Source organism: Harpia harpyja, chromosome 2 (genome assembly GCF_026419915.1).
Source record: "Harpia harpyja isolate bHarHar1 chromosome 2, bHarHar1 primary haplotype, whole genome shotgun sequence".
Lineage (NCBI taxonomy): Eukaryota > Metazoa > Chordata > Aves > Accipitriformes > Accipitridae > Harpia > Harpia harpyja.
The window spans coordinates 4354047-4365560 of record NC_068941.1 but is presented as its reverse complement, the minus strand read 5'-3'; the positions used below and the strand labels follow the sequence as shown (position 1 = coordinate 4365560).

The following is an 11514-nucleotide window of genomic DNA, read 5'->3' as shown; positions in this document are numbered from 1 at the left end:
TTCAGTTTAGCCTAATCATGCATGAATGTTAAGTTTCTGCTTGCTTCAGTGTCTTTCAGGACTGGGGTGAAGTTGTGTTTTGCAACTGCAGCACATTCATACTTTAACCCAAATTTTTAAAAATGATAGTGCTTTCAATAGGCACATTCCTTGCGTTTGCCACAGCCTTACCAGAATTGGAGGGTTTGGGATTTGGGACTGGTTTGTGGCCGAAAACAAATCCGGTCCATTCATACCTTCCAGATGTTTGTGGCGATTTCAGAAACACTTAAACCAATCGATATTTCGGGGGCGGGGAGGGGGGCAAAACGACCACCTAGCTTTGGGAAGGAGCCGCGGGACTCGCCGGCGGCAAGGGCTGCCTTTTGCAGCGGGGAGGGGGGGGGGGGGGGGGTGGGAGAGGAGAGCTTCGCCTCCGACATGCGGGGAGCAGCGGGGGAAGCAGCAGCATCCGAGCGGGGGGCGAGCGAGGAAGAGGAGAGGAGGTGCGGAGAGAGGGGGAGAAAGGAGGAAAGGCCGGGAAGGGAGGGAGGGAGGGAGGGAGGGAAGAAAGAAGTTGCCGAGGGGGCTGGCCGGGGGGAAGGCGCGGGCAGGGCGCAGGCAGGAGATGGGTTTGCAGGGGGGGAGCAGGGCTCCGGCTGCCTCCCGGGGCCGGGGTCTCCCTGCCCTCCCCCGCCGTGCGCCCGGAGCCGCCGGGGGGCGGCGGGGAGAGGAGCGGAGCGGAGCGAAGGGGCGGGGAGGGGAGGGAGCGGCCCGGCAGCGCCGGAGGGGGCGGGCGGAGGGGCCGGTGTGCGCGGAGGGGCGCGGGGGAGGCGGCCCGGCGCGTCCCGACCCGTCCCGTCCCGCCCGGTCCCGTGCCGTCCCGTCCCGTCCCGCTGGCCGCGGCGGCGCTGCGCCGGGGCGCCCTGACTCGCCCCGCCATGGGCACCGGCCCCGGGACGGGCAGGCAGCGGCGCCCCGGCGCGGGGCCGGAGGCGGGCCGAGGATGCTGTGACCCCCGGCGGGGCCCTGCCCACCCGGCCGGCACCGGCACCGGCTCCGGCTCCGGCTCCGGCTCCAGCACCGGCACGGGGCAGGGCGGCCTCCGCCGCCTCTCCCGCAGCAGCGGCCGAAGTTGCTGAAGTTGGTGGCGGGCGCGATGAGCGGGGCTCCTCTCCGCTCCCCCGGCCGGCGGGAGCTCTGACGCTCCCTGCCCCCGCCTCAGAGACCGTTTCGCTTTGTTGGCGGTTTTTTCTTTTTTTTTCTTTTTATTATTATTATTTTTCTCTTCTGTCTCGCTCTTGCTCCAGCCGAGGTGAATGGCCCGCGGTGGGTGCAGCTGGCCTCACCGCCTCTGCAAGGGGAAGATGGTGGCCGTGGGGGTGCTGGCCGGCCTCTCGGTGCTTAGCCTCCTCACTTACGGCTACCTCTCCTGGGACAGCCTCGGGCTCGGCCCCGGAGGGACGGAGGCGACGAGGACCGGGCCGGGAGAGGAGCTGGGGGCCGGTGCCCCCGGCTCACAGCCTCACATCGTCTTCATCCTGGCCGACGATCAGGGCTTCAGAGACGTAGGGTACCACGGATCGGAGATCAGGACGCCCACTCTGGACAAGCTAGCTGCTGAAGGGGTTAAACTGGAGAACTATTATGTACAGCCTATGTGCACACCATCCAGAAGCCAATTTATCACTGGAAAGTAAGTTTACTACTACTTCATCCTTCGCCTCACCGGCTTAAACGCTGTCCCTCTTGAAAAGAGCGCAGGGCGAACCTGGCCGGGTACACCTCCGTTTTACCCTGTAGGCAGAGAGGTGCCTTTCCAATTCACTGAAAAACCTTGCACAAAACGGACTTTCTAATATGTTTGAAAGAGCGAAATAAAAACTCGCGCTCTGTGAGCCAATAAGGATTCAGCACTGTGAGCTACCCCTGCAGAGTGCTGTAGTACATTTACATTTACTGCATTACTAACATACGTGCTAGTTGTCAAGTAACGTTGCTGTTACTGGGAAGCGATCCGCTTAGATTTTCTGTGCGATTTCAGAGTGACTTACAGGAGGAGTCTGTGTTGGGGAACTGAAAGCGTTACGTTTTCTCCAGTACATTCATTGCAGCCGGCACAGTGGATCACGGGTCTCGCTGAGCCTGGACTTAACGCGAGTTCTCGCTGAGGGTTATGTTGAATTTATGAGTTGATTCCCCAGTGTGTCACTTGTGGATCAGTGCAGGGAATCCAGACTCTCTTTCAGGATCCTCTGAGCTGCAGTATCGCTCTTGTCATGATGCAGTTGCCCCTTTGCAGATGATTAGAAACTTTTCTCTTAAGCCGCTAAAATAGGTGCCTCACCAAAATGGTAAAAGCAGCGTGTTGGTATTGTGTGCTTTGCTGTCTCTGGTAAATTGTGTTTTCTTGTGGTCTATTAAGTAAAGAACCAATTACCCAACCTAAGGGCCTTCTTTCGTGTGAAGGTTAATGAGGATTAAGGGGGCGGGGGTGGTATGCATGTAAACTGTAGGAACGGTTCCCAAATAATTCCAAGTGTGGATGCATTTGCTCTGGAACAGAACCGCCTTGTTTCTGTTTAGCCTAACTCACTTTGACAGGAACAGGGAACTCTTAAAAGAGCAAAACAAAATGAGAGGAAAAAAGTTACATAGTTTATTTTCTCCTTTCTGTAAGTATAAACAGGAACAAGACAATGTTAATATTGCTGGTAAAAGAAACACATGTTTAAATAAAACAAGCAACTGGCCTGGTGTCTTGCATCTCCACATGGTAGAGCTGGAGATAATTCCTGGTCTCGGTCTAGTTCCCAGACTTGCTGGACCAGGGAGATTTGCATGGAGAGCTGACATGTTATCTAGTGCAAGACTTCCCCACGCGGGTTTTTGGTTTGGGTTTCTTTTTTTTCTTTTCTTTTTTTTTTGTGTGGACTGTGTCTTAGAAGTTATTTTGAGACACCTACTCACTCATTCACAAGAACATAGTTGCCCTGCGGCAACTGAGGTAGCAGCTTACAAGGGAAATGTGTACCAGGGTAGGGTTTAATGCATCTTGGTTGTCTTTAAAGCCATGCAGCAGTTGGAAGCAAGGACCTGCGCCAGCAGCATGTAGCCAGCCAGCTTTCTGAGGACAGTGGTTTGGGAACCAGTGCTTTACAAAGGGAATGTCGTGCTCCGCAATAATGACTCATGCAGTGACTGGAGGAATGGGACGACTGGGTTCCAGGGGAACCAGGGTGCTGCTTTGGCTCCTGGAGACTGCGGAGGTTGTCTAAACACAAAAAAGAATAAAAGTAAAGTAAGGAATAACAGTAACTCAGTTTAACTATTTTAATCCTTCGTTAAATGTGGAGCAGTTTGTGTGTAAATACATACTAATAGTAAAAGGTAGGCATGTTCGGAGGAACCCTGCTCTTTTCATCAGCTCATCAGGCGGAAATGGTTCTGCAAATCTGCCTACTTTGGTTTTGGAACCTTTTCTAGGAAAAAAGAAATTTGCTTATACTTAGTTTTTATTTTCTTAGTCTCCTGGTCTAAAACCCTTAGAACATTTTTTTCATGTTGTTCTACTTTGGGAAAAAGGAGCAGCAGAGAGAAAGAACTGCCTCACATGACTGAGAAATAAGGGAGGGAATGGTGAGGGGTTAACAGGCTCTCAGCTAGAGTATTAACAAGGCAGATTCAGAGGATACTATTATCCATTCTGGCTGAAGATAAATGCTAGTGATAAATACTTTTAATGCTTTCTTAGTAGAGGCATCTTAATTAAAATGCCAGGACTCAGAAACTTCTAATCCAGAAGTGCTGTTATTTCTTGAATTCCAACATGTGTTAGTTCAAGGCTAAAAGCCTGCCCGTCCACTGAAGGATCACCTGGATGCTCCATGCCTCCCAATACCCTTACCATGCTTAACATGGTCCAGACGTTACCTGACTGATCTATGAAAAACAGAGGGACTTGTGTAAACCAGACTCATTAGGGAGCACTGACTCACGTTGCCAAGTGGAAGTTAGACTTCAGGCAAAGAGACTTCGAATGCTCCAAATTCTTCATAGGTCTCCAGACAGTCCCTCTAAGGCTCGTGCTAGTAAAGAGACCCTTCTTTTGGTAGCTGTCCTATGCTAGTGAATGAGCATGGGGAAGGAGGTTGGAAGTGATGTGTTAAAAGGAAGAGGTAGAATTAGCTCTTTTTTCCCCTTCATGCCGTGCCACAGCGTAACAGCTGGTGAGCCTGTCTTTCTGCCCACTTCTACTTCCCTCTGTTTGCTTTCTCATGTCCTGTGCTTGAGGCTTTGGCCCACTTTCGTTTCTTGCTTTCCGCCAGTGTTACCTCTTTCCCCATTCACTCCATCAAAAGCTATTGCTTTTAGGCCAGTAGTAAGGCTGGCTTCCACAGCTTTTTATTTTGGGCTTTATTTATGGATGTGGGGAGGGGGTAGCAGCTGAGCTGAATCTTGGGAACAGAGAAGAAAAGTGTGAGCCAGTGGGCCGAGTGCCACATGTGGTGTGCTCTCCTGGCCGGCTGCGCTGGGGCCAACGCGGGGAGGTAAGGGAGGCGGCTCTCGATCGGGAAGCGGCTCAGCCCGTGCTCCGCAGCTGCACAACTGCGATTGCAGAAGTGACCTGGGCGAGAGAGTTTGTTCTGCCTTGTGCTGCTCCTGGGACTGCTGCAGTTCCTGCCGGAGCTCCTACAGCTGGATTGAAAATTTGATAATTGGTGGGGTTTGGAGACTCATCCCTAGTGTTGCTTGGTGCGGGTTTGAGCAGGGCAGTGGCCTGCATGTACTCAAGAGGTTATTGACCTGCTGATAAATTGCAGAAAGACTGTAGGCATGTTTGGCTTTTCTTTTTTTTTTTTTTTCCTCTTTCTCCCAAAGGATGTGAGTGAGCGTAAGTTGTCCTCCAAACCTTTTGTATTGTGTGATACGGTCTTTTTTGTTGTTTTCTCCTTGAAAGTAATAGGCATGCCTCAGTGAACTAAATAATTTGAGCAGAATAGCTCAGGATACCTAGCTTTAAGCTAGCGCTGAGGTGAAACCTATCTTAAACAGGCACCGAGTTAGGTGAGAGGAAATTTGTGTGGGTACGTACATCAGCCATGCTGGAGTATCCTTAAGATACAGAGAGACGTGGATGTCATACAGAACACAGCTAAACTAAAAGACTACTTTTTAACTCATCTCTGAAAGAAATGAAAAATAAACACATTTCTGTTGTTTATGTTACTGTAATTTACATAGAAGAACATAAAAAATAGTGGCTCAGACTTCAATCTTCAAGTTCTCCACCCTAGGAAAAGGGGTTAAGAAAACACAGGGATACTCAGCCTGCGCCCAGCAGCCAGCTGGCCAAGCACCTACTGAGTTAGCTGCTGTATCTGTGTGCTTAATAGCCTTGGCGATTTTTCATTGCCTGGATAGTCTTGTAGACCAGTTTGGTAGTACGGTTTAAGAAGATCTTGATTTATGGAACAATACAGGTCACGTAACGTACTAAGAAAATCTAAGATTATTTGTGTGTCAAGTTTTCTGCGTGCGCGTGTATGAGAGTGGATTGAGATGAGGTAGAGAGTATAAGATTGATGTGTTATGGTCACATGTGGTATTGCTTATTTAGATAATTTGTTAAGTTACATTATCATGAAGAGTCGTCTCTTTTTTAAATGAAGAATTATTGAAGTATAGTCAGTGTGTGGACAGTTTTCCAGAGGTTTTTTTAAGAAATTTTGAAAGCTTATGACCAAAAGGAGGAGTATTCCTTTGAGCTGGTGAGACAAAAAGACTATATAAGCTTAGGTGAACATCTCTTGGGGTAGCTGACCCAACTCTATAGAGGGTATTATGCAGTGTAGTTGTATTTGCTGGAGCAATACTTAATTTAGCAAAGGAATTTGAGAAATAAGACTGACTGATAAGAAAAGAAGGAATCTAGACATAATATACCATAAATTGTTTTGGCATTATGTAGGCAGCAGACAACTACTTCCTCTTCTAGGCTCCCAGTTTTCTGCTGACCATCAGACTTGTAACCTTAGGACCATTATGTGCACTGGAATCCCTTTGGGCCACAGGAAGGTTCCTGACCTACGCAAGAGTAGGGATCTCTGTTTGTAGAAACCGATGCACAGCTAGGGTTGCAGATCACTAAGGAATCTGAACTCCCTTTTACAGTGAACACTTATGAATCATGGAAGCCCTACACTAATGTCAAGAATGAGCTTTGCATGATGGATGGAATGTGGAGATGGAAGATTTTGAGAAATGTTGAAGGTCTGGGGAAATAAATCCTTTTTTTCCCTGGGATAAAATGAAATATTGAGAATTTGCTCACCCAAAGCAGACAGAAATACATTGTATAAGCAGTAAGCATAATCAAAGTGTTATTTTAATATAAATAACTGTATCTGTTATCTAATTCTAGAAATATTACACATTTATAAATGTATATAGCTATATATAGCTAGTTAGTATGTGTTCTCTTGTAGGCATCCCTGTGTAGCAATACATAGTTCACCATTAAAAATGACACTGTCTCAGCAAACTAAGAGTTATTTTGACAGAAACAGAATAGAGGAAAGCTCAAGTACTTTGAACTGAAAGCAGTGCAGCTGACTTGCAATCAGACAGAAATACTGTATTCTGGAGGTTCAGACTTCTTGGTAAGCCTTCTCTTTCCCTGCCTCCTGGGTGCATAATGGTCCAAACTGCAGTTTCAGCAGTTTGGCCGCTCTAAGAACGATCCAGTACAAAGGTGTGTGACTCGGAAGTTACCTTCTACGCTCTGAGTTGAAATGATGGGTCTCAGAGACTCGATGGGATCTTGGGCCCTTCTGTGCCCTGAGCAAACCACCAGTGCCCAACCGGTTTGGGAACTGTCAAGGAGGGGAAGGACTCTAGGGCAGGTACTCTCCGCCCTCCTCGCAGAGGGTGCACTTCAAAGGAGACGGCTGCCAGGCAGGCCCATGGCCACAGCATGCTGACGCTTTCCCGTCACGGCAGCGTCAGTGGTCTCTACTTCGTGCGCTGGCCCCGCTGGCAGCCCACTCCCACCACCCCTCCTCCAAAGGACGGCATGGTCCCTTGTGATGGAGAAAGGGAAGGACTCTGTACTCGCAGTCCGCCTCCCCACACGCACACATAGGCTTAAGATGAGGAATCGAGTTGTGCGGAGAGAAATCTGGTGTTATAATGCGTGTTCAGAAGAAATCTATTATACCAGAGAATAAATATTGGGAAATGTATGTAACACTCCATTATATATATTCCCTATTTTGTAGTTAAGAAAATATGAAGGACTGCAGAATATCAGCTTTAAGTATTAAGAGATGGTCTGGTGCTTTATCTGCTCTGAAGTAAAGAGACTTGGCAGTCGTCGGTCCAGAGTTTTAATTCTGATCAGTGTTTCCATTAGGAACCTGGATGATGAAATTAAACGTTCTGATTAAATATGCCAGCATTAAGGGACTGTAGTGATATTGAAAATCATCTTGACAAATTAGAGAAATAATCTGAAAAAAAAGCAGAATTAAAGTCAGCAGTGATAAATAGAAGATGCTATGCTGAAGCAGGAATAACTTTACAAGCAGAGGTTGAGGAACAACTGCTTAGACAGCATTTCTTTAGAAAAGTAGCTGGAATGATAGTGAATCATGCACTGAATATAAAGTCAACACTGTCGTGCTGTTACAAAAAAGGCAAACATCAAACCCGTTTGTATAAACAAGGGAGCCTAGGAGATACTTGAAGCAGCCCTTTTGCCCTACAGCTGGAGCAGTTGTGCCCAAACTTGGGCATCGCTCTCCAAGAGCAACGTGCATAGTTGGATAGTGTCCAGATAAGGGTGATCAGATATCTCAGGAAGATAACTGTGGAGGAAAGATCAGAAGAAATGGAGTTGTTTAGTCTAAAGAAGAGAAAAATGAGAAGGGACATGATAACTCTTCGGTACTTTAAGAGATATGCAAGGAGAAAGAGCATAATGTGTTTTCAGTGCCAAGATGGATGGTACAAGAAATGAGGGGCTTTCTTGAGTAGAGGAAAAAACTTCAGGTTAGATAATAGGGAAAACTTCCTAATGCGAAAGATTGTGAAACACTGGAATAGCTGGCTTTGGGGAAATTGCTGAGTTTCTTCATTGGAAGTCATTAAGAACAGACAAGACAAATATGTCAGGAATGACATAATGTAGTTGAATCTGTCTTGGGGAAAAGGGTTGAACTGGATGGCTTCTCTTCCAACTTGTATTCATCTGTGGCTCATTTGAAGTACGTATTAACTACAGAAGGCGTTCTAAAGGAGAATGCTCATAAAATGTTTTTAAACGCTAGAAATGATTTCAGCGTTCATTCTGAGAGAAGATAGTCTGTGTGAAAGTTTCATTTCAGGTTTCTCCTAGAAATTCCTGTTTTCCATATCCTCATTTTCTCTGAAAATTTTCAAGATTTTTTCCCCCTAGGCCTTCATAACTCTTGTGGTATGTAATTATTTATTTCTGCTGACTTCTTTCAGGACAATTTGTGGGACTGCTGCCAAAGATGTTGAGGTATCTTTTTCCATGTTCTCGTTATGTCTTTCACTTAGGATGACATTGTCCACATATATATATATATATATATATATGCAGCATACACAGAGAATGAATAAGTAATTAAATGCAAGGACTTCCTTTTCTTGTTTTGTTCTGCCTCTGTGCTGTCCTCTGTTTGTTCTGCAGAAAATTAGATCCAGGTACTGAATTGCTCTATGGTCTTAAGCTATGAGAAGTCTGTTCATATCACCATAATTACTAATGCAGGGTACAAAGGAGCATTTGGAGGAAAGAGTTGGAAAGGAAACTACATGCAAACAATAAAGATTAAAAAAAAATAACATGGAGGAAGTAGCAAAGTGTAGTACAGGTTGTGATAACTTTTCCTTGCATCACTTTCTGGTAACATTTAAGAATATTGTTTGATAGTTTAGGTCCGCTGCGTATAAGACAAGCATAGCGTTATCTGACATACATGACTAACTAGATAGTGGAAATGGATTAACTTCTTTTTTTTCATTGTCCAGTTTATACAAAGTGCAGTAAGTTAAAGGAACGCAGTTGGAAATAAATTTACAAACTCTGTGATTGTAAATTATCAGTACTCTGAGGAGTTTAAGTTATAGCGACTTTTAGCCTGTGGTTTGGTTTTTTGTTTTTTTTTAAACTGAAAAAGAGAAATTATATTCCATGGAAAAGTTAGGCTTAAAATAATTAAGGAATTTTGCTCATTCAGCATTGTTCCTGATATGTTTGCTTTGTAATTGATGATGCATATTGCTGCCTATAACAATAACTTGAATGAGTGGTAGTGGTGGACTCCTATTATAACTCTCACTTTTCAATGTTACTCTTCCTTCATGAGACCCTTTAAGTGAATCAAGATGGGAAACTGAGATGGATGCCTGGAAATAAAACTGTGTAGTAAAAAGATGGGTTTTACTTTCATGTCAAAGGATTTAGACCAGGACGACCAAGTTAGATGGGACTTAAAATTTGGACAAATTACATTCATGTTTTCATTAAAATACTTTACATTTCATAGAAAGATTTGCCAGATATATGAGCTAAAGGTCAGAAGGAGGCAAGTATCTGTTTACTTTCTTTTTGTCTTTGTGACATTTATGTTGGTGATAGTATCAGACCCAGGGGTTTGTTTTCATAATTGTGTGTATCTTAATTCTGGTTTTGAGTTTTTCTGCACTTCTGATTTTAAAACAATTTTGTGTTTGTTTTGTTGAATCAGGGCCTCTGCACATGTTAATACAATATTGTTTTAGGGTAATGGAGATTTTTAAACTTATAAAATGTTTGCTCATTCTTGAATCCATTTAAAATGTGCCCCCTTTTTTTTTTCTTTCCCCTGTTCCCATGATGTCTGCCTAGCAAAGCAGTCCTCACAGAATTGAGGACATTCTTACTGTAATATTTCATATCCTTAGAGTGATATTTCATTAGTATGTGCACAGGCAAATGAAAATCATAGTAAAATATGGTAAATGAAAAGTGTAAGCATTTATTTTGTATTACCACATGTCAAGAAAGATGGGTGGATGAAAACTAAGCCATTAGATTTATGGAACTTGTGGTTATCTTTTGATTTTTTTCTTTTTCTTTTTGACAAACTAATACAATAATCTATTCCAGATTTGGGGGAGTTAGATTTTTTTTTCCTTGTGTTGTAGTAATTGATGTGAATTGATTTTTACATGAAAATGTTATAATTTTTTGTGGAATCTGGTGATTTCCATTAAAAATCTAAAACATTAATGTTTCTTAATGGATACCATTTGACACACGTGAGCAATTGCCCCTTCAGCGCATGACACTTCATGCTGCTTTTTTCATGTTCTACTCCAGGCTAGTACAGTTCCTTGTGGTGTGAGGAGCTAGCACTTTCTTATTAATTCCTATCTGTAAATCTTGGAGGTTTCCTATTTCCCCTGTATTTTTTTGCCTTGTTTTGTATTGATTCATAGTCAGATTTTTCTATCCTGAGGCGAGTTTGCTTAGTTCTAGAATGTATGCTTAAGAACAAATGGGGTAATTTCACCAGCCTTAATTCATTAGATTAATATAAATAGTACAAGGTAAACGAAGATTGTGCCTGTGTAAGTGATCCCGTGTAGGATGTGTTTGCTTTCTCTTTATCAGTAGCCTTTTTGTAATAGCTGCCCAATTTATTAGTTTTCTTACTTAAAAGCCAGTAGATCTGGCTGGTGACCTCAGCTTGTCTCTGTAAATGTAAATTGGTAGGCTGAAATGCAATATGAAGAGTTCAGAAAGAAATCAAGATAACGCTAATGGGTAACAAATTTAAAGTAGTAATATAAAAGATGTTTTAACCGTTGAGTTTTGACTAAAATAGCTTTTGACTTTTTGTGGTTGGTGATGAAATTGAAAAATTTTAAATAGGGAACTTTATTGTACCTGCTGGCTCATAATAAGAAAGAAGTTAAACGTGTTTCATGATTCTAGTTCAACTGCAATTATAATACATTAATTAACTGTGTCAGCTATCACCTGCTTATTAATTCAGGCAGTTATCACCATATTATCGAGCTCAGGGTGGGGGGAGAACATTGCTAGAGTTAGAAAACAAATCTGGGATAATGAAATACTTTTTAATATGCTTCAAATACGAAATTATCTTCTCAAATGCATATGTGAAGAGACTATATTAGATAATAAGCATTAAAGTAGATATTATTAATATCGTAAGTATGCTGTGGCCCCAGAGCCTTTATTTTCAACCTAGGGGCAGAAAATCAATGTATAGGAACCTTGTATACCTTATTTTTCTTACACTTAAACACCTGATTAATAAAGAAATTTGTGCCATGACAGCTTTCTCACCGTCATGGCACGTCGTATTTGTAGGTGGTTGGTTGTGATCCGCAGATGAACTGCATCTTGCACACGGGCAGGGCTGCGAATGGATGGGGGAAGGCTGCTGAACTAGTGGCACCAGCGAGTGTAAGACCTGGGGGGGTCCTCGTGCGCAG

At 44.1% G+C, this 11514-nt stretch overlaps 1 protein-coding gene across 1 annotated transcript in view; it reads left to right on the top strand.

Moving 5' to 3' along the window:
* The first annotated feature begins 815 nt into the window (after positions 1-815).
* The window catches only part of ARSJ (arylsulfatase family member J), a 46584-nt gene continuing 35885 nt past the window's right edge, over positions 816-11514 (top strand). Inside the window, exon 1 of the mRNA XM_052813920.1 lies at positions 816-1675. Within this exon, the coding sequence (XP_052669880.1) occupies positions 1299-1675 (377 nt within the window). The 5' untranslated portion in view covers positions 816-1298. The remainder of the gene's footprint in view (positions 1676-11514) is intronic.